General features: G+C 42.2%; 2 protein-coding genes and 1 long non-coding RNA gene across 4 annotated transcripts in view; 1 reads left to right on the forward strand and 2 right to left on the reverse strand.

Annotated features, from left to right (window-relative positions):
• Positions 1–1,857: 1,857 nt before the first annotated feature.
• On the reverse strand, positions 1,858–15,543 carry mcm7 (minichromosome maintenance complex component 7). Its single transcript, XM_046295872.1, has 15 exons — positions 15,354–15,543; positions 13,291–13,370; positions 12,702–12,866; positions 12,382–12,506; positions 10,785–10,965; positions 10,472–10,609; positions 10,169–10,318; positions 9,553–9,667; positions 9,194–9,325; positions 8,982–9,065; positions 8,515–8,726; positions 5,032–5,297; positions 4,736–4,904; positions 3,059–3,168; positions 1,858–2,503 (listed from the first exon to the last, which is right to left on the reverse strand). Exons 1-15 carry the CDS (start codon positions 15,382–15,384, stop codon positions 2,278–2,280), a joined length of 2,184 nt encoding a protein of 727 aa, XP_046151828.1. The 5' UTR covers positions 15,385–15,543; the 3' UTR covers positions 1,858–2,277.
• On the forward strand, positions 14,564–20,210 carry LOC123993568. The gene is made up of 3 exons (XR_006831471.1): positions 14,564–14,911; positions 18,920–18,968; positions 19,961–20,210. It is a non-coding gene; the product is annotated as an uncharacterized LOC123993568 (long non-coding RNA).
• The window catches only part of LOC123993566 (cohesin subunit SA-2), a 42,415-nt gene continuing 33,999 nt past the window's right edge, over positions 16,798–25,213 (reverse strand). The window contains exons 25-33 of one of the 2 annotated variants that reach the window (XM_046295870.1): positions 23,702–23,803; positions 23,486–23,622; positions 21,884–22,003; positions 21,533–21,708; positions 20,828–21,032; positions 19,982–20,143; positions 17,844–17,942; positions 17,300–17,405; positions 16,798–17,191 (exon numbers count right to left, since the gene is read on the reverse strand). In XM_046295870.1, coding sequence (XP_046151826.1) covers positions 17,144–17,191; positions 17,300–17,405; positions 17,844–17,942; positions 19,982–20,143; positions 20,828–21,032; positions 21,533–21,708; positions 21,884–22,003; positions 23,486–23,622; positions 23,702–23,803 — 1,155 coding nt within the window. In that variant the 3' untranslated portion in view covers positions 16,798–17,143. The remainder of the gene's footprint in view (positions 17,192–17,299; positions 17,406–17,843; positions 17,943–19,981; positions 20,144–20,827; positions 21,033–21,532; positions 21,709–21,883; positions 22,004–23,485; positions 23,623–23,701; positions 23,804–25,213) is intronic. The other variant, XM_046295871.1, reaches the window with a different exon arrangement.

The following is a 25,213-nucleotide window of genomic DNA, read 5'->3' on the forward strand; positions in this document are numbered from 1 at the left end:
AAAGTGGACCCAAGCAATCTAGGCCTACAATAGCATGAAGCCAAGAATGTGTAGAAAATAACAATATAGAACAGCATGTGGTATGCAACTGAACATTATATACAAGCCTGTGTGCAGTGTGTTGAAATCAGAGGAACTGTCCGACCAAGCTGTTAATAAAAAAGGGCAAATGAAACCGTTAGTTTCGAGGGACACAATAAATGTCCACAAAACTTTCATTTTTTTGTTGATAGATTTAATTTTTCCATCTAAAGTTCACACCAATGGGGGCAATATTTAACATGCCCCTTCGTCTCCAAATGCCCTTTTGGGTGGTGGTATAATTTCCCTCAAAATGCTATATTTTTGTAGTTGTTATGAACCCACTGCACGCAAATCGTCCTTAAATTCTCATCTATACTTCAGTACCAAAAAGTTGGTTGTTGACCCGACCAGTCATCAATTGGCGCTCATATCCAGATTTGTGACCAGAAAGAACTTGTTAAAGTTCCTCCAGTTTTGCCTAGCAAAAACAAAGTAGGTCTACGTTGATCACCCATATACAATGCAGTTTAGCAATCTAATACGGACGCATCTTTGCCAGAACAATAGGTTACCTAGCGATTGAGAATGGTCCTGTTCCAGATAGGCCTAGTTTGGGTGTCTACTGGCGATATGTCTAAAGATAAGCAGCTTTAACATCGTACTGCCTTCAATAGTATAGGATGAAGATGTAACATTCTGGCTAATTTATTACGATATTTCCCTTCAAAGTGATGGTGCGGTACAGACAAAACATGCTTTCCATCCGATCCTGCAACCGCCACACTTAGGCCATATGATTTTGCTTGCTCTGGACTCCAGATGAGTGACATATCCCTAGTTGAAATTGGCTGCTAACATGAATTACTTTCAGCTCCAAATGCAGGTGTAAAACGCAGTTTACTTCTGTAGCCTATCTTGCGTTTTGAAAATGCATCCCCGTTTATGGCTGTAATGACAAGCTAAAAATAATTGCGTGCCCTTTGAACACGTCCCCCAAAAATGTGCACGACCCTGCAGCCGAATATTGTATTTGAGGAAATAAGCACCTTTCTGCGACAGGTGTATAATTTCGATGAGATGGATTTGAACGAACACCTGGCTGGGTGGAGAATTTACGTTGAGACGACGCTGTCCTATTGTGATCAAATCAAACAGTGGACCATACATAAATTACACTCTGGTTATGGATAAGTCTCGCCTGGGCTATCAACTCAGGTTTACGGAATAATTTTACATTTCCCCGCATTGTGGGTTTTAATAGGCCTATATTGCAGAAGTTTGACAAAAACATGCATGATTGTATTCAATGTAGTTACAGGCGAGACAACCATGGACAGGCGCTACCGAACGCATAAAATACTGTCTACACAGCAAGACTGATCCTAAAACAAACCATGTGTCAGGGGCCTTTACAGCTCTTATTTCCACATGAACAGAAACAATTATTTTAGTCAGAGGGACACTGACCTACATACAGTAAGTAGCCTGCTGTATCAAATAACCCTGTGGCACAAGTCATGATGTATTAGGAAATTAAGCTTTCAATATATTTTCAAAACTATAGGAATAGTTAAGAAATTGAGTAACAAGCCACGAAATCAAGTTAAGCCATTAATTTATGAACACTGACATTCATAATGTACAAGTATTTAAGAGCACATTGAAAGTATTGTCCATTAATTCCCCTATAGCCAAATTATATTAAAGTTGTAACACAGAAGCTCAAAATGTCAGCTCCAGGCATTGATTTAACTAGAGCTAAAGGCCTACTCCAATGACCATTGTATATGTAATACAAAAGAGGTTGAGTCAAAAAGATTGCATAACAAATAATTGTATTTACAGAGTTTTATTTGAGAGCAGCCATCTAACATTTAAAAAAAAAGCATTTAATAGCTAAGGAAGAAAAGTTAGCAACATTTAACCATTCCAAAACAAAGCCAAGAACCACCATGCATGTTTACATTTAATTATTTGTTGTAACGACGTAGATGGGGACACACCAAGTTGTCCCATCGCAGTCAGCAGCCCATTAAGCATCTCATCACAGGCAGAGCCCTTGACCGGGTTTGGGCGAAAAAGGCCTGTGGCTGGTGAAGGGGGCGCAAGGTCAGTCCTGGAGTGCCGAAACATTTCTGGTTTTCATCCTCTCCTCCTAATCAGGGACTAATTCAGACCAGGGACACCAGTTGAGTACAATTAAATACCAGAAAGTATTCAGGCCCTCTAGGACTGGAATCAAACAGCCCTGCTTTAGACGAAGGTGATGCGGGTACGGGCCTGGTTGACTTGCCACACGTTGAGCTCCTCATACTCCTCCAGGGCCTCCTGGAACTGGGCAGGGGTGAAGCCACGGGAAACGCACCGCTGTTCGGCCTCTGCCATGCGAACCAGGCCCCCAGACCCACCCCGGCCCTTCACACCCTCCGTGGCCAGCTCACGCAGCAGGGAGAAGATCACGTCCGCTGGCCGATGGGCTCTGGAAAACAACGGGATAAAAAAAAGGTTGAGGGTCCAAAGTTGTGGAACTTCATCAGGGTTGGGGTCAAACCCACAAATTAGGGCCCACTGACTGGTCTGTTCAGAAACGGAATGCCTATTTGACAGAACAAATCAATGTCCAAATAAACAGACAGAAAATTGCATTGGCCATATAACGCGGCTGCTTCTGAAACATACAGCGCAACATTCTTCCATCAGCTCCTTTGAATCCCTCGAGGTAGACTAGCACAGTAGTATGTGACAAAACATTTGAAGTCAACAGGAACGTGTGGTGAAGTGCTTATTTCTATAGGGTTTAAGATCTTCTCCAGTATACACACGGTCATGTGAACCAAAGGCAGTAAAAACCCTGGAATTTAACCACTTGGTATAGCTCCTAAATACTCATTACATTTGAAGTCATCCCCTACTCTGCTATAACCCAATCCTCACCCAAAAGGCATCCACTCAAGAGATCTTATTAACGCATAACAGTGTCACCAGGAACTGTCTTGTTGGCAGTTTCACACAGAGCAGGAGGAGAGGAGCTGACCTGGTGGTGCTGGACTTGTCGGCCTGCAGGGAGTCCTTGGACATTTCCATGAGCCTCATCGCCTCGTTCACATCCTCTTTCTCCACCACATCCACCAGCCGCAAACGGGCCTGTGAGGGGGGGACGTGAGACCACAGGTCAGGCAGATAGCTATATAGGCTACAGCACAGCACAGAACACACCAAAAATAAATGCAATAGTCAACTGTTAGTGTCTTTCAGACATTCCCATCGTAGGTCGCGCTGTGCCGGCACTGTCAGACCGAGACAAGTGCAATGCCCTCTGGAATGGCTGGCAATTGCCCAAGTCTCCGCCTCTCAACACCAGCTAGTCTCTCCCAATGGATGAGGCTTGACAGTCAATCAACACAATATGATTCATTAAAACAGTGATGGTGGATGTACAGGCCATGGTTGTATTGTAGAAGGCTCTAACAAGCGACGACTGGTTCCGGTCACAGTCAGTTTTGCTTGGGTTTGCACAGCTACTCCTACAAAAAGGCTGACTGCCCACCCTGCAAAGCTGACTGGGACCAGACAGGAAAACAGACACATTAAAACACATTAACTATACCCAGGCTTGAGTACAATATTAATTCAGCACAAACTCCATAAAGGGCATGGAAGTAGTATTTGACAAAATTAGGTTGAGGGTCAACCCCTCCCCCCAATTGGCTATTGGAGCTCACCAACTTTAAATCAGTTGTTTTACATTACATTTACATTTAAGTCATTTAGCAGACGCTCTTATCCAGAGCGACTTACAAATTGGTGCATTCACCTTATGACATCCAGTGGAACAGTCACTTTACAATAGTGCATCTAAATCTTAAAGGGGGGGGATACTTATCCTATCCTAGGTATCCCTGTGTTAGTCCTTTTTGCCTATGCCGTTGATGTATTTTACAGTAATGGTTTTACATCAATACCGACTGCAGTGGAACAATGCTTGCCCAGTCTTCCCAATTGTTTTACCCGTTTCTGAATTTTATCACTAGGTGGAGACAGACCACCGTACCCCTGAAGACCAACCTATAGTCTACCACACCTCTCATTAGCACCACCAGTTGGAGAGAGTTCGCCATAAGTCTTCCCCATGCTCTATATGAACTTGTCCATCCTTTTTGTGCGATTACTCAGATGAAGGCCAAAACTGAATATTTTAACCATGCTTAAATAAAACAATGCATTTCTAATGGTGACCAAGGGTTGCACCTTTTCAATAAGTACAGGGTCACCCAGTGGAGTGGCAGGCTTACCCTCGTGGCCACCCAGATGATGTAGCACAGTGCAGTCAGGGTGTCGGGAAGTGCTGGTTTTGCAGTAGGGCGGGTGAGTCAGCTACCTGCACAAACAGCACTTTTGACACCCAGGAGCTATGAGACCACAGAGTGAGAAGCATCACATTCCTCCAGTCTTAGTGGACAGGAAGCAGTCATTCAAAAGAGCAGTCAGTGCAGGCAAGAGCGTACACACGAGGCCTAGTGCCCAGCGTGTGAAAGAAGTGCTCATACTGCGGGTAGGCTGGGCATCACCACTACCTGCACTGTAAGCACTTTAGCACAAACTGGGCTGTAGTAGACGGTCCAACCACCCAGTCTAACTCCGCTCCACATCCTAAATATGCTCCCAGTCAGGGTAGAAGGAGCCTGTACTCAGGATGGGGTGAGAGTCTCACCAGGGCAGTGGAGAGGCGGAGGATGGACAGGAGTGTACGGGCGGAGGTGAAGGTGCAGTCCTTGCTGACACGCGCCTCCTTCCTCATCTCCACGTAGGCTGCCGTGATGTAATCAGCCAGCGACTCAGGTATGACGGGCTGTCGCCTCTTACACAGGGAGATGTAACGTCTGGAGGGAGCATACAATTAGTCACATAAGCTAAAACATGCACGCGTGAGAGGAATTTCTAGTCAAAGATTTCTAAATAGTTGGTTATTTTACGTCCAGCCCCACAAAGAGCAATACGTCAACTGACCTCATGAGCTTCATATCGATGGGGGTGAAGTGAGTGGGTGGCTGGCGGCAGTGCTGGTGAACATAGGTGATGTGCTGGGCCAGGCGGAGATCGGCCTCAGCGTCAGGCTTGTCCTGGATGAGCCACAGCAGGTCGAAACGGGAGAGCAGGGCGGCTGGCAGCTGGATGTTCTGCTCTATGGTCTTTCGCGGGTTGTAGCGTCCATAGGCAGGGTTGGCAGCCGCCAGGATGGAGCAGCGGGCGTTGAGGGAGGTCATGATGCCCGCCTGACCAGGGAAGGGAACAGAGTGAGTCAGTCACCCATATTCTCTTTAGGGTTGAATGGCGGGAACCCAGTTAGAGATTTACAGCACAAAACTAATCCCTTTTACCAGGATAAATAAACAGAAACCGGTCAATTATAAAATTATTTATTTGAACAGCATGGTGTGAAATGGAACTGTTAAATGATATGAAATGTCTAAATCTGGCTTCTACAGCCTCTGCATGATAAATCAATGCTCAGTATGGAGCGCATCTCACCATAGTAAACAGGTAGGCCTACATTTGCTGCAGCATAGCCCATGCTACAGTAATATAAAGACAGAATTAACGTTTCATTAACCACCTCCACCTGGCTTTCTAAAGACTATATATTTTAATTGCAGCTGCAAAAGTTTAACAACCCATCACTCAAATAACGTTTTTCTTTCTTAAGTACACACGTAAGCACTCGCAATCTCTCAAACTCTTCAAATTGCATCCAAAATAGATAATCTTGTTCTAGATGGCACAGAAAAATAAAACATGAAAACGTCCGATTTTACTGAGTTACATAAGGAAACTTGTTAATTGAAATATTCTTTGACAATTAAGGTAAGGACTGTGTTCTTGTCTCCTGCTGCCTCTATTGTTCTCAACACCAATATGCTGATTAACTTTGTTATTATGCTTATAACAATAACATTGTCTCGGAAAAGGCACAAATTCAACAGTGCACTGATGCGTTTCAGGACTGCGGACAGTGACCACTATCCCAACACGGGCGAAAGTGCATTTGTTGCAAACATGAGCCTATCACAATCATGAAAACAAAATGGGAAAATAACTTTAGGCTACACCTTTACTATGTCAGAGGCATGAAAAATGAGCGAATGGACTTAAATGGGTGGAAGGCCTACAGCCCACCATGATGCACCTCCACACAAACATTATTCTGGCTAAAAAAATTACTTCACTCGCCCAGTGACATGGGGGCTATTTAGGTGCGTGCCGAGGCTGCCCCAGGTAGGGGCGCAAAATATTTAGCTTGTCCATGCCCAGCGCGCCTCTCCAGGGTGCTGTTGGAGACGTGGCGCTCCATCAAAATAATTTAACATAAATGATGTAGCCTGCAGACCGGAGACCAAATGTATTACAATGTCATGAGACACTTTTTCAACCATTAACGTATTAATAAGGTGAGAGTGGGGGAGAAAGTCTCCTAGAAAGGCAAGCAGGCAGACGTCAGCTCTGGAGCGGTTGCTGCATAATCACAGGTGGACAGCAAATGGTGACTTCACTACAACGAGAGCTTTGTTGGAGCCTTTCTTCCCATCTAAAAATATGCCTCAGCTATCTCATGATAAAGTGAAAACTCCACAAATACAGGTGTGCAAAGCGTGTAGCGTCATACCCAAGACAAAAAGGTGCTTCAACAAAGCACAGAGTAAAGGATTTGAATACTTCTGTAAGTGTGATTTTCCAAATTTTATTGTAAAAAACCTGACATTTCTAGAAACCTGTTTTTACTTTGTCATTATGGGGTATTATGTGTAGACGGGGGGGGTTGGGAAATCACATTTAATACATTTTAGAATGCTGTAACGTAAAGGGGTCTGAATACTTTCAGAACGTACTGTAGCTAGTTACAGCTATGAGCTTTTATGTTTGTCGTGCGTAACGTGCAGTAGCCTATATCATATAGAGTACAGTTGAAGTCGCAAGTTTACATACAAATTTCTTGTTAACAAACTATAGTTTTGGAAAGTCGGTTAGGACATCTACTTTTTGCATCACAAGTAATTTCTCCAGCAATTGTTTACAGATTATTTCACTGCATCACAATTCCAGTGGGTCAGAAGTTCACATACACCAAGTTGACTGTACCTTTAAACAGCTTGGAAAATTCAGGGTGGCAGCATCATATTGTGGGGGTGCTTTGCTGCAGGAGGGTCTGGTGCAATTCACAAAATAGATGGAATCATGAGGATAACTATGTGGATAAATTGAAGCAACATCAAGACACCAGTCAGGAAGTTAAAGCTTGGTAGCAAATGGGTCTTCCAAATGGACAATGACCCCAAGCATACTTCCAAAGTTGTGGCAAAATGGCTTAAGGACAACAAAGTCAAGGTATTGGAGTGGCCATCACAAAGCCCGGACCCAAATCCTATATAAAATTTGTGGGCAGAACTGAAAAGGCATGTGCGAGCAAGGAGGCCTTACAAACCTGACTCCATTACACCAGCTCTGTCAGGCGTAATTGGCCAAAATTCACCCAACTTATTGTGGAATGCTACCTGAAACATTTGACCAAAGTTAAACAATTTTAAGACAATGCTACCCAATTCTAATTGAGTGCATGTAAACTTCTGACCCACTGGGAATGTGATGAAAGAAATAAACTGAAATAAAATCTATTATTCTGACATTTCACATTCTTACAATAAAGTGGTGATCCTAACTGACCTAAGACGGTGACTTTTTACTAGAATTAAATGTTAGGCATTGTGAAGAACTGAGTTTAAATGCATTTGGCTAAGGTGTATGTAAATTTTGACTTCAACTGTATGTATTGGATAATTGCATAATCATTTGGGCTTGCTTAGGCTCAAAATATATTTTAATGAAGGGCTCATAAAATATATGACTCACCAGGCTCGGTAGCATCAGGTTAGAATGTTCATGCTGATCTAAATTCTAATCAAATCCAGACATTTATATGCTTTTGAATGACATTTCCGGTTTTGGAGGTAAAGACCGGCATACCCGAGATGGAACATTTGTTAAATACCGGGATAATAGTCAATACCAAATCTCATTGAGTAGGGGAAAAGCTCAGCATTGAGACAGACATTTTCTATGTTGTCTTCTCGGGGCAGGTTAGTGTTATTTGTCATGAATCTGGTTCCGGAGACAACTTTGCAGTGTTCACTAGCTGGTAAAGCCACAAAGTCTAAGTTAAACCTAAACCTAACGCCTAACCTTCAATTAGCATTTTGGTTTCCATGAAATTGTACAATATAGCCAAATTCAACTTCACGGCTGGCACATTAAGGGGAAAAAATAAATATATCACTCAGCACTGTCTCTAGGACAAGATGGAAGACAAACACCAACCTGCTGTAGGGGTACAGGTAGAAAATCTTGGCAGTTCTCCTTTGTTAAAACCACCCATGAACAGCCATACTCAACTAGTGTTAGTTGCCAAGCAGATATGGCTTTGGTAAGGAGAAAGCTCACCTTGGCAATGGAGATGGTCTGCTGCTCCATCACCTCGTGGATGGCTGTGCGATCGGCATCCGCCATCTTGTCAAATTCGTCGATGCAGCAGACACCCTGGTCGGCCAGCACCAGTGCGCCGCCCTCCAGGGTCATCTCCCCGGTGAGGGGGTCACGCATCACCGCTGCAGTCAGGCCCACGCCAGAAGAACCTCGGCCCGTTGTATACTGGCCTGGAGGGGGTCAGGGAGAACGGTCATGGCTAGGCCCATGATGTCAGGAGCACAAATACAATCCTCTTTAAATCCTTAATTTACTTGAATACGATTGAGGTCCTCCCTTTCCTTACATATTAATCCAACAACTGTGCAAAGGGGGTATAAACCTTTTAGTCAATACCCAGTAGGCCATTTAGCATGTTGCTTTCACCAGTTGTGTGACCTGGGACCAGTGAAAAAGGGAAAGGAAATATTTCAGATAGTACTTACTGCGAGGAGCCAGACGGTCAATGTAAGACAGCAGTTGGGACTTAGCTACTCCTGGGTCTCCCATCAGACAGATGTTTATGTTGCCTGGAAGGAGCCAAACCGGGGCATTAGTAAAACATCCCAAAACTCCAGTTAACTCAAATGAAAGCCAAAGCAGCCATTTTAAAAATGGACAATGTTACAGGGCAGTGGAAGGGTTTTATTGCACTCACCTCTGATCTTCATACCCTTGGGGGCCTGCTGCACTCCTCCAACCAGCAGCAGCAGCAGAGCCTTTTTCACATCTTCATGGCCAAAAATCTCAGGAGCAATGGAACCAGCAAGCTTCTCATAGAAATCTTCCTCTAAGAGAGGAGCACATGAACCAAACTATTCAGTTACACTCAGTCCATTCACATCAGAACATCCTCTTGGACAAACTGCATGTGAAAGGTCTGAAAACAACCCACAGTCCCAAAACACTGTTGGTAGATCCAAAAAGGCAGGAAACATTTAAGCAACGAGAAGCTTCACAATACTTTGTTTTCACTGAAAGGATTAAGAACCTGGGGACACACACGCGCGCACATACCTGTGATCTGGCGCAGCTCTTCCTCACTCAGCTCTGCTGTGCCAAGCTCATCATCCTCGGTCTTGTTCATTAGAGTGATGCTGTGGGACTCCAGGTACGTCTCTGAAAGCAGACCCTGAGAGGGAGAGAAACAGTCAGACACATTACAACTCCAGACTGGCGCAGCAGTCCAAGGCACTGCAACTCAGTGCAAGAGGTGTCACTACAGTCCCTGGTTCGAATCCAGGCTGTATCACATCCACCCATGGTTGGGAGACTCATAGGGCGGCGCAGAATTGGTCCGGGTTTGGCCATCATTGTAAATTAGAATTTCTTCTTAACCGACTTACCTAGTTAAACAAAAGGAAATAGAAACTGCAGCAGCACCTCTAAGCCAGCCAAGTAGCCTGCTGTCCAGGGGATGTAGTTGTACATCTGTAGCCTCAGGTTACAGAAACAACCTCCTGCCCTAGGGGCCGTTCTAACTTCAACACGCCTTACTTTACATCTCAGCCAAGTCACAGGTAGAGTAAAATTCCAGTTTTCCTCCAAATGACAGTATGTAACGTTGTTAAACTTGAGGATAATTCTCAAAAAAGGTTTAAAGAAACTCTGTAACACGTTTGAGTGCACTCACTTGGACAGCCTGCCTGAAGCCATTACGCAGCAGGGGGAGGAAGACGCCGGAGATAGCCACGTGGTCTCCGGGCTGGGCTACGCGTGTGTTCTCCCCACGGGTGTAGATGGTCATGCTCCTGGGGATGTTTCCCACAGGAACCTGGTCACTCTGGAGATGGATGGAGGCACGGGTTAGTTAGGGATTCAAATCAGCGCAAAGTCAGATTTATGCTTGTTTATTTACCTTCAACGTCTCACGCCAGACAGCTACATGATTTGAATGTGTTGCTGCATTTCAGATTCCTTAGTCAAAGGTCCTTACGTGTTCCTGTATGCGCAGTTCCTGGAACTTGACAAACTTTGAGCCTCGGGTCTGCAGGTAGAGGCGGCCGCCTGACTTGTTGGTGACACACTCTTGACTGGGACACATGATGAGGGGCATGAATGTGGGGGATTGAATCTGATAAGACAGGGGGGTGTCTGGGTTAGCACAAGGAAAGGAACCGAGAGAACTGAAATGTTTCTGTACCAGACAGTGTTTAATGCATTTTCCCAACCATGAGAGCAAGTCAATTAATTATATAATTTATCAACTTTCCTTGACAAGTTGGTGCAGTAAGACGCCAATCGCTTACCGGCTGGTATGTCTCTGCCCCACACTGGTCACAGGTGTAGGTGGCAACTGCCATCATGGGCTTGACCTCAGTGGCACGGGTCACGATGCCCCTAACGGTCACCAACTGGCCAATGCTGTCTGCACGGACATCACGGACCACTTTGGGTTTGGCAGTGCTGGGCGGTTTGAAGTAGAGCTCACTGAGAGAGAGAGAGATCAGAGGGGATGCAATAATTGTTATTCCGTGTTGCCCAAATACACAAATCAGCCACCATGACATGAATGGGCATGGCATGTGTCTAGTAGAACATGCACCCAGTCAAAAATAAGGATACTTTTTGATATACACAACCAGTCAAAAGTTGATACCTACTCATGCAAGGGCTTCTTTATTTTTAGTATTTTCTACGTTGTAGAATAGTGAAGACATCAAAACGATGAAATAACACATATGGAATCACGTAGTAAGCAAAAAATTTATATTTAATAGTTCAGATTCTTCGAAGTAGCCACCCTTTGCCTTGATGACAGCTTTGCACACTTAGCATTCTCTCAACCAGCTTCACTTGGAATGCTTTTCCAACAGTCTTGAAGGAGTTCCCAAATATGCTGAGCACTTGTTGGCTGCTTTTCCTTCATTTTGCAGTCCAACTCATGCCAAACCGTCGCAATTGGGTTGAGGTCAAATGATTGTGGAGGCCAGGTCATCTGATGCAGCACTCCATCACTCTCCTTCAAGGGTCAAATAGTCCTTACAGCCTGGAGGTGTATTGGGTCTTTGTCCTGTTGAAAAACAAAATGACTGTCCCACTAAGTGCAAACCAAATGGGATGGTATGTCGCTGCAGAGTGCTGTGGTAGCCATGCTGGTTAAGAGTGCCTTGAATTCTAAATAAGTTACAGACAGTGTCACCAGCAATGCACCTCCACACTTAACTCTGGGAACCAAACATGCAGAGATAATCTGCATCATCTGTTCATTTACTTGGGCTGCTATTTCCGAGGCTGGTAATGCCAATGAACGTATCCTCTGCAGCATTATAGCGCTTGATGGATTTTGCAACAGCAATTTAAGAAACTTTCAAAGTTCTTGACATTTTCCAGATTGACTGACCATCATGTCTTAAAGTAACGGACTGTCGTTTCTCTATCATAATATGGACTTTATCCTATTTGGTAAAGGAACATCTTCTGTATACCACCCCTACCTTGTCACAGCACAACTGATTGGAAGGAAATTCCACAAATTAACTTAACAAGGCACACCTGTTAATTGAAATGCGTTCCAGGTGACTACCTCATGAAGCTGGTTGAGAGAATGCCAAGCGTGTGCAAAGCAAAGGGTGGCTACTTTGAAGAAATACAAATATTTTTTATTTGTGTAACACTTTTGGATAATACATGATTCCACGTGTTATTTCACGCTGATGTTGTCACCATTATTCTAAAACGCATTAAAAAAATGGCACAAATAAAGAAAAAACCCTGAATGAGTAGGTGTGTCCAAACTTGACTGGTACTATATACCAGTTCTCACTTTTCTAAGTAATTCATCCAGGTTCATGTCCAGTTCCAACTCAAGAGACCTTGGCAAACATGCTAGCTAAGTGAACTCACAATCTCCTCATGAGCTCTGCTGGGTACTGGTTGTGAGGATCCCTGGTGTCTGCGGTGTCGTGACCTCTCTGCTCCATCATCAGCCTATGCTCAATGTACACATCCAGGGAATCCTTGGCCACCACCTGGGTGAAAGAAGAGATGGGTATCGGGGCAGTTAAGTCTCAGACTCAGTGTTTTACAGGTCATTTCATCCTTAAAACTAACAATTACCAACTGCCTGATCAGAATCCATATCCAAGTCAAGCAGGACAGATGTCTTAAATGACCATGTTTGTATTAATGCAGCAGCAGCAAAAAAAAAAAAAAAAAAAAAACACCTCTCTCTCACGGTACTCTGGCAGCAGCTCGTGGACGGCATCAGCGAACAGGCCCATATAGCGTTTGGCGTTTTCACAGATGCTCTCCACCAACTCTGGGTCCTCCTCGGCCACATCGTCCAGGTCCACTTGCAAAGCCACCTGCTCCCTGTGGGACAGGGAAACCTACAGAAAACAGGACTGCTATCAGAGAGAGTAGAATATTTTGATTTGTGGCCTAGCACAGATGTTGCACAGCCTTTTTCTGCAAACAACGACAACCGTTCCAGCCCATCAGTCATTGGTTAAAGGGTCACTGCCACCACCTCACTTATTTATTGCAGAGTAGAACCAACAAGTCTCAGCTTTCAGGTTCTCTTCAAAATAATGCCATGTATTACTGTGCCTTTTGACTCAACCATTCAGTGGGTTGGCAGGGGAGAAAGATTTTGTCCTTCAGGCTCACCCCGACAGATACTTTGACAATTTGTTTTTCATGGTTTAAAACCATTTATTATATTAGATCATGGACTTTAAGTTACAAATGACAAAGGACTGGCAAGACGCATTACAGAAAGAATAGGATCATGAAAGTCAGTGCCATACTCACAAGTTGAGCTCCATATTTGAAGACCTTCTTTCCATTGTCATCCTCACTGTAAAACTCTTGAAGGAACTTCTTGCATTTCTCTGCGGGAAAGAGAGAACAGTCTACTTAACAGTGTACATTGAATGCTATGAATATTACAGGCAGAGTATAGCCTGGGTCTGAACTGGGGAACTTGTGTCAAACTGAGTTAACAATTTAATTTAGCTCACCATCCACAATTGTTTTCAGTGTCAATACAATTCAGGTAATGAGATGTATACATTTGTGTGGAGTTCAACGTTTGAAAATTGCCATCATTGGAGTCCAGGGCCTTTCATACTGCAAGCTGTGTTGACCTCTAACATCGCACCCCACAGAATCTCGACGAATCATTGAAGTACTGTCCCTTTAACTTGGACTTCAAATGTTTTCCAAATTAGTGGATGAGTTCAAACCTTTACAACAATGTAACCAATTATTTAACGTTAAAGGTTTGGTTAGCAGTGCACTTAAACAACAAAAACGGTGTCCGTTTTTGGGAAAATAACCCCCACCTCAAAATGTGAAACATTCTGTATTTTAGACACCTCAAAACGAAACCAATCTCTAGCTACACAATATGCATATTCCACTTACTGTCTTAGTAGAGCCCAAAATTAAACATTCTGCATTTGAAATGTTTTTTTTTTTTGTAAACAAAGCAGCACATGGCTTTGAGCCTGGTCACTCAGGGGAATCCTCCGCTATACCATTGCCCACAAAATAGTCCCAATGTAACTGATGGATTGAGTTGGTTATTGATTCAAAACATAACGACGTTTCAATACCAGTGTATTGACGTGCCATGGTCGAATTCACCAGTACGTTAGCCTGGACTTTAGACCAGCAGAAGCTAGCAAACGACAAAACATAACGCCCATACTTACCGCTGCCTGTAACAAAGAACAGCCTACTCCCGCGGATGAGAAGGGTATTGTTCGCGAAAATGCGTGTGGATCGCTAATTAGCAAGCCAATTATTCCACTTCACTGTCAAATTATGAAAACGAAATATACAAAAATTGTTAACACTTCTTTCTTTAAGTCACTTTTGTAGTATTGGGGAGTTATCGTTCACCATTAGTGCAACCCCTAGCATTAGCTTTCTCCGCCCATACACCATGTGCTCCTCGCGGGTAATTCTTTGTCCTCTCGAGTTCCATCCGGGTTACTGAGAATTGAAGCCAGTTTTATATATATATATATATATTTTTTTTATTTTTTTAGATTGGTAACATGCAAGCCACCCCGTAGAAATCCCTAACCGGTATCATTGCCCAAAATGTTAACTACCAAAACAACTTCACAAGGAGCCAGATAGTGTTGTGCACGAGGAGACAGGCCGCGACCACGACTAGTTCTGTACGGGGGATTTTGGGCTAGAGCCCTGACGCTCGAATTTAAAGTTATCACCCATCTTTTGCAGTACGGTTTTGGAAGCATATAAACGTCGACTACCTGTGCTAATTAGCAAACGTTTGCTATCGGAGTCTCCGATCACCCGAGTTTAAACGCAAGACGGACGTCACAAACGTGTTGTCACAAATACTGTCAACATTGTACATTACGTGTATATGCTGCATTTGTGAAACTGTGATATCAAAGTAGGTGGATTTGTTTCTATAACAGCAATATTACCGCACTTGAGAATCGATTCCCGTTTAGAATGAGTAGGTGTCTATTTTGGCTTCAAGAGCCAGTCTAAACAGAACATGTAGCGATGGTCCTTAGACGTAACGTTAGACTCCTTTATTGGGGTAGGGGCGACCAAGCCTGAACAGTTTACATATTAGTAAATTGCTAGATATTAACTCATTGTTGGCTTCTTGGCTGAGCAGACAAATACCAAAGTAACGTTAACTAGTCAACCAACTTACCCCCAAAAGAAAGCAAGCTGTTTATTAAGTAATTCTAAAGTCCAATTGCATGGTTTCTGACATACATTTTACTCAGACGTAGTTATGATGAGTGAGCATGCTACTAGCCTCCATTATCAAAATGACTAACTTCAGCAAGCTTGTTTAAAAAAGAAACTTAAAAACATACCTTTCTCAGCCAAGTAATCCTTAGGAGCCATGATTGTTGAGTAATGTGGTTTTACTTAAACCCACTGTGTTAAGTAACTTATCAGTTATTATATATATTTTTTTAACAATGTATTTTCTTTCTGCACTGGGAGACAACAAATTGGAGGTCCAACTGCAAAAACTGGCGCGAGTCTGTCGTCTGCGTGCTCCAATCAAAACGCGTATTTCTATTACCAAAGGCGTGGCTTCACTGTGGCGCGAAAATTGCGGCGATGCGGTGGTCACATGATTCAACAAACTAGCATATCACGTCATCGGTGGCGCGAAAAATTGAGATTGCGTTTCATGCTTTCAAGCAATGACCTCGAAAATTCCGTGCATAAAAAGGTATACTGAACAAAAATATAAACACAACATGCAACAATTTCAAATATTTTACTGAGTTACAGTTCACAGAAGGAAATCAGTCAATTAAAAATAAATTAAATGGCCCTAATCAATGGATTTCACATGACTGTGCAGCTCTTGCTGGGCCTCCCCACTGGGGAGCCAGGCCAGCCAATCAGAATAACTTTTCCCCACAAAAGGGCATTATTACCAGAAATACTCCTCAGTACACCCCCACCACCAACATATTGTCCTTCATTTCATGACACATTTGATCATTTAATGACAGGAAAGTAAATAGCTGAAGTCAATAAGCATCTTCGAAGAAGTCTTGGAAACTCAGATCAGTGAAAGTTAAAAGGAAGGAAAAATGCATTATTGCAGTTCTTCAGTATTTCAATAATTCTAACTAGCCATATACAGTTAATCAATAACTGGATCATTTGAGATTTTTTGTATTTTTTATTTAACTTGGCAAGTAGGTTAAGAACAAATTCTTATATACTATGACGGCCTACCAGAAGGCAAAATGCCTCCTGCGGGGATGGGGGCTGGGCTGGGATTAAAAATAAAAATATAGGACAAAACACACATGACAAGAGACACCACCAACACTAAAGAGACCTAAGACAACAACATATCAATGCAGCAACACATAAAAACACAGCATGGTAGCAACACAACATGACGACATGGTAGCAACCCAACATGACAGCAGCACATGGTACAAACATTATTGGGCACAGACAATAGCCCAAAGGGCAAGAAGATAGAGACAACAAAACATGACATGAAGCAGCCACACCTGTCAGTAAGAGTGTCCATGACTGAGTTTGAATGAAGAGATGTAGATAAAACGGTCCAGTTAAGAGTGTTTTTTTGCAGTTTGTTCCAGTCATGCTTTGGGATAGGGTGGAGTGAGAGATACGAGGGTTTTATAAATAAGCATCAATCAAGTGGGTCTTGCGATGGGTATGATGGACCTGAAGTATACAAACATGTACTAACATACAATATCCCCATCTTGCATTAAAAGCTCACCTTTCATCTGTTTAAATAAACCACGGAACAATATCCTCAAATTAGTTCTTTATTGATACATATTAAATTGGTGCTCATTTAACAGTTGGAAACACAACCACAAAGTCATAAACAAGAATAACAAAAAAACACCATGTGTCTAACAATTCCTATATGAGCCATGAAGATATTTTTCACATTGCATCTTTGAAACATTCATAATGTAAGGCACTTGTATTTTATTCATTCAACAAAAAAATTCTAATAAGAGCTTACAACAAGTGTAACAACGTTATGTACTGTACTGCTTAACCCTGAAATGCCTGTCTGAGGGATACCAACGTAAGACTATCTTCTCCTAGAAGTGCTGTTCTTCTTGTTACTGTGTTGGGGTCCTTTCCCTCACTGAAACAACTCCTCTAAGTAACTGGTGGAGCGACGGGTGGACGGCTGGAGAGAGAAGGAGAAAGAGGTGAGGGAACAAAGGAATAGCAACCATGGTAGACATTATAGGGCCAGTGCACCAACAAGGCAGATCTGAGTGGGTTTGTGTTTTACCAGTGTAAAGTCAGTGTCGTGGTCAGAATCGTCACTCTCGAAGTCCTCAATCTCAGGCTCTTCTTCCTCCACTTCATCATCCTCATCTTCCTCAATCAGACTCAGCCTAATAACACATATCGTACATGAGTATTTCAAACCACAAACTCTTTCAAATGTAACAGAAAACCCCCCATGCTACCCATGGGGCGGCAGGGTAGCCTAATGGTTCGAGCGTTGGACTAGTAACCGGAAGGTTGCAAGTTCAAACCCCCGAGCTGACAAGGTACAAATCTGTCGTTCTGCCCCTGAACAGGCAGTTAACCCACTGTTCCTAGGCTGTCATTGAAAATAATAATTTGTTCTTAACTGACTTGCCTAGTTAAATAAAGGTAACATTTTATTTAAATTTAAAAAATGCAGCCACATCAATTCTCTTTTTATTTTAGTATAACTTTCATGTGAAATTGGAAACAAGATCGTATGAACATTACATGATCAGATAAAATAATGTTTTCTTTCTCCCTAAACACACACTCATGCAAAAACACACAGACATACATACATGGTGAGATGTGATTCGAGGTCACAGTGCCCAGAGGGGCTGGCTTGTGCAACAGGCAGCTTGCTCCTTCGCCTGGGTTCCACCTTGCGCTGCAGTGAACTGGACAAGATACAAAGTCAAAACATATTCAAAAAGGAACAACCCCTAGCCCCTTCCCTCTTCAGTGATTGTAGATCTGAACAAACTAGACAGGTTTAATAATAAATTACATTTTTAATGCACTTTTCATTACACCTATTAACTCAAAGGGGAGACAGGTGGCCTCGAGATTATAGCGTTAGGCCAGTAACAGAGAGGTCGCTTTTTCAAATACGAGAGCTTACAAGGTGAAAAATCTGTCTCTGTGGCCTTGAGTAAGGCGGCAGGGTAGTGGTTAGAGCGTTGGACTAGTAACCGGAAGGTTGCGAGTTCAAACACCCAAGCTGACAAGGTACAAATCTGTCGTTCTGCCCATGAACAGGCAGTTAACCCACTGTTCCCAGGCCGTCATTGAAAATAAGAATGCGTTCTTAACTGACTTGCCTGGTTAAATAAAGGTAAAATAAAATAAATAAATAAACTTAAGCCTAATTGCTCCAGGGGCGCTGGGCAGTGGTGACCCCACTCCCTACGGGTGTTTCAGGGAGAGTTGGGGTATGCAACACATTTCCATTACATATTTGTGTGTAACAGGACAAATCTGCCCCCCCTGCAAATAATTAACTAGTAATTTAAAAAGTGATTTTATATACTGGTACATCCTACTGGTGTTTGCAAATAGGAAGATATGGGATAGGTGGCTCCACCTTTCCTTCCAGTGGTTTATGGGGAGCTAGCTTCCTTCATATTGCCTATCCAGTCTCTTCCCATCTGCAAACACCAGTAGGAACTAAGGTAAGGTTTGTGGAGTTTTCCTGCATTTTAAATGGTCTTTTGTTACTAGCACTAATTTAGCAGATTGCTGCTATTTTTGGAGAAGGTTTTACTCACAGTGATTGTGATATGTGATTGTTTAGCTACTTTAGTTGAATGCACTTATTGTAAGTCACTCTGGATAAGAGCGTCTTTCTAAATGACTCACATGTAAATGTTTTCAGACAGAGAAAGGGGACAGGAATTGCCAGAAGAGAGAGAGAAATGGACAAAGTAGGTAAATGAATATAAACTACCGTTCAAATGTTTGGGGTCACGTAGAAATGTCCTTGTTTTTTAAAAGAAAAGCACATTTTTTGTCCATTAAAATAACATAAAATTGATCAGAAATACAGTGTAACAGAGTGCCTCTGTCCAGTGTCTGTTCTTTTCTTAATATTTTCTTTATTGGCCAGTCTGAGATATGAGTCTTCTTTGCAACTCTGCCTAGAAGGCCAGCATCCCAGAGACACATCTTCACTGTTGACGTTGAGACTGGTGTTTTGCGGGTACTATTTAATGAAGCTGCCAGTTGAGGACTTGTGAGGAGTCTTTTTCTCAAACTAAACACTCTAATGTACTTGCACCGGGGCCTCCCACTCCTTTCTATTCTGGTTAGAAACAGTTTGCACTGTTCTGTGAAGAGAGTAGTGCACAGCTTTGTACGAGATCTTCCATTTCTTGGCAATTTCTCACATGGAATAGCCTTAATTTCTCAGAACAAGAATAGACTAACAAGTTTCAGAAGAAAGATCTTTGTTTCTTGCCATTTTGAGCCTGTAATCAAACCCACAAATGCTGATGCTCCAGATACTCAATGTTTCTTTAATAAGAACAGTTTTCAGCTGTCCTAACATAATTGCAAAATGGTTTTCCAATGATCAATTAGCCTTTAATTTATTTATTATTATTATTTTTTAAATTGACTTGGATTTGCTAACACAATGTGCCATTGGAACACAGGAGTGATGGTTGCTGATAATGGGCCTCTGTACACCTATGTAGATATTCCATAACAAATCTGCCATTTCCAGGTACAATAGTCATTTACAACATTAACAATGTCTACACTGTATATCAGATCAATTTTATGTTATTTTATTGGACAAAAAAACGAGCTTTTCTTTAAAAAAAACAAGGACATTTCTAAGTGACCCCAAACTTATGAACGGTAGTGTATGTAGGTGCATATATAGCTAAGTAAAACATTTAGTTTTCTCTTTTAGGTTAAAAGGTGAGAAAGTTACCCCTCTGAAAAGTCGTCAACAGACTCGGGTTCGGAGATGATGCTACCCTTGTCGGAGCCTGTGGTGGAGGCCTGTGTATTATGTGTGACGGGCAGGTGCTTGGACGGCTGTCTCTGCACGGTGGAGGTGAGGCCTGGAGTGGCCAGGTTGTTGTGGATGCCGCTGTGGATGTTGAGTGAGAAAGTTAGAGGCATATATATCATACGCCCCCCAAAATGCTAACCTCCCCTGTTATTGTAATTGTGAGAGGTTAGCATGTCTTGGGGTTATGATATTTGTACGTCTGTAAATTTGTCACTCATCATGAATCACAATTCATTCAGGATTATCCGTAATCATGGTAGCATCCACATTAATGTAGAAGTGTTCAGAAACATATTATATTCTTATTTACAATAAAAGTGACTCCAATATGACACAATAGGTTATTTACCATTAATTTCTATTGGGCACAAAATAATCTGAAACACAATCAAAACATCAAATCCTGCCAACAAAGTTGGAGTCACAAGCTTGATTTAATCATTGCATGTTATGAACATGGGACCAAATACTAAACGTTTGACTAAATTTAATAAACTATACATTAATTTGTCCAAATACTTATGACACCTTCAAATGGGGGGACTAGATACATAGAGCATTCATTTCTAAACAGTAAAAAATATATCTGAAAATACCCTCAAATAAAAGGTGACATTCTGTATTGTCGCCTCATATCCAAAAATGCTGGAGTAGAGAGCCAAATTAAATGTTTTAGCTCTTCTAAGCAAATAAATAAGTAGGTGAGTGTAGCTAAGTAAAACATTTAGTTCTCTCTATTAGGTTATAAGGTGAGAATGTTACCCCTCTGAAAAGTCGTCATCAGACTCTGGTTCGGAGATGATGCTACCCTTGTCGGAGCCTGGGGTGGAGGCCTGTGTATTATGTGTGACGGGCAGGTGCTTGGACGGCTGTCTCTGCACGGTGGAGGTGAGACCTGGGGTGGCCACGTTGCTATGGATACTGCTGCTGTCGAGCCATGGCCCTCTGCTAGCGCTGGACACTGACCCTGGAGGAGGTCAGGGGTCAAACCATAGAATTACATATACAATACAACTCATGAGTTTTATAGGATTTTTGTGGGTCAAAACTCAAAGGTCTCTGTTCAGCTCGCAAAACTCCACCTATCCAACAACCCTTCTCTTTTTAAAGAAAACCATTCACCTTCTCAAATGTTCCAAGCCATTACTCCCCTCAACACATTTGATCAATTACATTGGGCCATGGGTTGTAGAAAGATGGGTCACAAAAATCAGGAATTATGGTTCACCAGCGCAATACTGTACTGTAGATATGTGGTAGTGGTGGAGTAAGGCCCGGAGGGCACAGTGTGTTGTGAAATCTGTGAATGTATGGTCACTTTAACATTTCATAAAATGCCTTAATTTTGCTGGACCCCAGGACGTGTTGCTGCTGCCTTGGCAGGAACGAATAGGGATCCATAATAATAATTACCTCTCTATACCTTTATCTCTTTGTTAGTAATATGTGTGTATGTGTGCTTCTGACCCTGGGGGGTAGTCCTCCTGCGTTTGGCTGCAGGGGTGCTGTGGGGGGACAGCGTTGCACTCCTCTCCCCATCCTCTCGGGGCTTGGAGGAGCCAGACTGCAGAGAGCGCTGGTACATCCTCAGAGATGGCCAAGAGGGGGCAGCAGAGCCACACTCAGCACTCAGGAAAGCAGACCTGGGAGGGAGGGAGGGAGGGAGAAACAGACTCAGGTCAGGACTATCCTTTAGGCACTTCATGTAGATCTGAAATAAACAGACAGCTCTATTTGTGTTTCTTGTGTGCAAGTGTGAAATGTGAAAAAAAGGACATGCATATCCTTATGTGTCTAGTTGCTGTGTGTGTGACTCACAGCTGGGCTCGGTCCTGACGTAGGAGTTTGAAACTGAACTCGCTGAGTATCTCAAGGAAGGGCAGATTGGGGGGTTGCTCCACCTCTGTTGCCTCCCGTAACGCAAACCGGATACCATCCCTGACCAACAGAGAACACTTCTACATACCAGCTAGAAATAACTTTATTTATCAAAAAGTTTGAGCTTGAACAGATTTTTTGTCAAATGTGCGTATGTTTTTGTAAATTGTAAATTACTGTCTGCACAAATCATTTCTCAATTGGGACAATACATACACTACCGTTCAAAAGTTTGGGTTCAGAAATGTCCTTGTTTTTGAAAGAAAAGCTCATTTTTGGTCCATTAAAATAACATAAAATTGAAGAGAAATACAGTGTAGACATTGTTATTGTTGTAAATGACTATTGTAGCTGGAAACGGCAGATTTTTTATGGAATATCTACATAGGTGTACAGAGGCCCATTATCAGCAACCATCACTCCTGTGTTCCAATTACACGTTGTGTTAGCTAATCCAAGTTTATATTTTTAAAAGGCTAAATGTTAATTAGAAAACCCTTTTGCAATTATGTTAGCACAGCTGAAAACTGTTGTCCTGCTTAAAGAGGCTATACACCTGGCCTTCTTTAGACTAGTTGAGTATCTAGAGCATCAGCATTTGTGGGTTCGATTACAGCTTCAAAATGGCCAGAAACAAATAACTGTCTTCTAAAACTGGTCAGTCCATTCTTGTTCTGAGAAATGAAGGCTATTCCATGCAAGAAATTGCCAAGAAACTGACGATCTCGTACAAGGCTGTGTACTACTCCCTTCACAGAACAGCGCAAACTGGCTCTAACCAGAATAGAAAGGAGTGGGAGGCCCCGGTGCACAACTGAGCAAGAGCACAAGTACATTTGAGTGTCTAGTTTGAGAAACAGACACCTCACAAGTCCTCAACTGGCAGCTTCATTAAATAGTACCCGCAAAACTCCAGTCTCAACTTCAACAGTGAAGAGGCGACTCCGGGATGCTGGCCTTCTAGGCAGAGTTGCAAAGAAAAAGCCATATCTCAGACTGCCCAATAAAAATGATAGATTAAGATAAGCAAAAGAACAGAACTAGACGGTCAGTATCCTGGAGTCGCATCTTCACTGTTGACGTTGAGACTGGTGTTTTGCGGGTACTATTTAATGAAGCTGCCAGTTGAGGACTTGTGAGGCGTCTGAACTAGTCTAAAGAAGGCCAGTTGTATTGCTTCTTTAAATCAGGACAGCAGTTTTCAGCTGTCCTAACATAATTGCGAAAGGGTTTTCTAACGATCAATTAGCCTTTTAAAAATTAGCTAATTAGCTAACACGTGTTATCGGAACACAGGAGTGATGGTTGCTGATAATGGGCCTCTGTACGCCCATGTAGATATTCCATAAAAAATCTGCCGTTTCCAGCTACAATAGTCATTTACAACATTAACAATGTATACACTGTATTTCTGATCAATTTGATGTTGTTATTTAATGGACCAAAAATTAGCTTTTCTTTCAAAAACAAGGACATTTCTAAGTGACCCCAAACTTTTAAACGGTAGTGTATATTGACACTTAGTGTGTATATGTGACTGACATGTGCAGGGACACCAATGGTTTGCGGATGCGGTGCAGGTCTATGCCGAAGCTCATGGCCAGCCTTTTAGCTAGCTCTCTGATCTCCCCAAACTCCTGGCCTCCACCAACGCACTCTGGAGCCAGTGCTGAGAACAACTGACACACACACAATTAGTAATATATGAATATATAGTACATCTGTAATAAACATGATTTAATTTAAGCATGCACACACCTGCTGCAGACTCAGGCAGACAGTCTTGGCGCTCTGCACTGGACTGATCATCTTGGTTTTGCTCAGAGTCTCCTTGATGATGTCACCGTAGTCTTTGTAGAACTAGAGGAAGTAGACAAGACTGTCACCCTCTCTATGGTTCTACCACTGGAATTACAACGATTCAATGTATTTCTATGGTTTCTACTATTATAATTATTAATAATTCATGTCTATGGTTCCACCTCTATAAATACAATGATTGATCCAATTTCTATTGTTCTAACTCTATAAATACAATGATTAATCCTATTTCTATGGTTCTAACTCTAAAATTACAATGATTAATTCTCTCTCTGTATCTCTCTGGTTCTACCTCTCCGGTTCTACCTCTCCATATCTTTTTGGTTCTACCTGTCCATCTCTGCATTTATACAGCTAATAGTCCTAAAACACAGAAATTTGTTTCCTCTGATTGGTTCAACCATCCCTATGGGGAAAATGAATAGAGAAAAAAATAGGGTTTTGGGATAAATGCTGATAATAAGGTCTGAGGTTAACACAGGCTCAAGAGATCTTAAACACATTGTTCTATGAGATAATTTCAGTCAGTTAACATAACATTTATGAATTATGAAGCCTTTGTGCTTTTTAATAACAAATTCTTAAATTCACTAAAAGTGACATTAGCTGATGAAGCTGATATCATAGAACAAAACATACAATATCTCCTAAGCATGTGTTTACCACTGATCTATTTTCGGCATTTATCCCAAAACCTTACCAAAACTACATTTCTGTTTCCTGAAAGGCTTTTGTCCAACGAACTATGGCAGAGTTAAGGCGTCTGTATGCTTCCCAACCGAATCAGTTTGAAAGAGTTCCTGCATATGTTATGACATTTTGTGACATTTTTGTTCGTTTTGGACTTCGGTAAGTTTTTTTTGGTTTGTTTCGGGCACATATAATTTTTTCTTAAGGAAAGCCGTCGTCAGAGATTGGTTAACAGTAGGGATTCTTCAATAAAGTCTTAGATGTCATTCAACGAGAGATGACTCAGTTTCATGCACATTTTTTCATTTAGAAATACTGCACTAAATCTTAGATGTAAAATTGTGAGACTAAGCGTAAACATTTATGACAGATTGCTTGAGTTATCTTGGATTAATTCAGAATATTTTGAGTAAGTGTATACTGGCTACGGTGTCTCAAAATGGACAAAGTACTATTTACGCCCTTTTCTCGTTTTTTCAAGCAAAGGTCTTTCAAGGAAGTATGCGAGCACACTCGTTCGGTTGAGCCTAGCCAACTTCAGCGAACCGCCATCCAAACTCAAGCAGTGCCTACAAAAAGACGCCGTTACGATTTCTCTAATACAGCTACCACTTTCATCAGTTAGTTTCTCACCCACTCTTTTCCCTGACTCACTCCTCTTCAGATATCCTGTCATCCTTTTCCAACCCCATGTCATGTCTTTGGCATGATTAAAAGTGAAGACTTATTTTTATCAAATCAATTTTCTGTAATTATTAT

This window comes from Oncorhynchus gorbuscha, linkage group LG13, assembly GCF_021184085.1.
Source record: "Oncorhynchus gorbuscha isolate QuinsamMale2020 ecotype Even-year linkage group LG13, OgorEven_v1.0, whole genome shotgun sequence".
NCBI classification, from domain to species: domain Eukaryota; kingdom Metazoa; phylum Chordata; class Actinopteri; order Salmoniformes; family Salmonidae; genus Oncorhynchus; species Oncorhynchus gorbuscha.

What these genes read in the sequence shown, in the direction of transcription:
- mcm7 (XM_046295872.1), bottom strand. Translation starts at nt 15,384, where the DNA reads ATGGCTCCTAAGGATTACTTGGCTGAGAAAG. An exon ending in CAGAGTACCGTGAGAGAGAG is followed by an intron (nt 12,507 to 12,701) that starts GTGTTTTTTTTT and finishes TCTTTCACCCAG; the next exon opens with GTGGTGGCCAAGGATTCCCT. An exon ending in GCTTCAGGCAGGCTGTCCAA is followed by an intron (nt 9,668 to 10,168) that starts GTGAGTGCACTC and finishes TCTCCCTCTCAG; the next exon opens with GGTCTGCTTTCAGAGACGTA.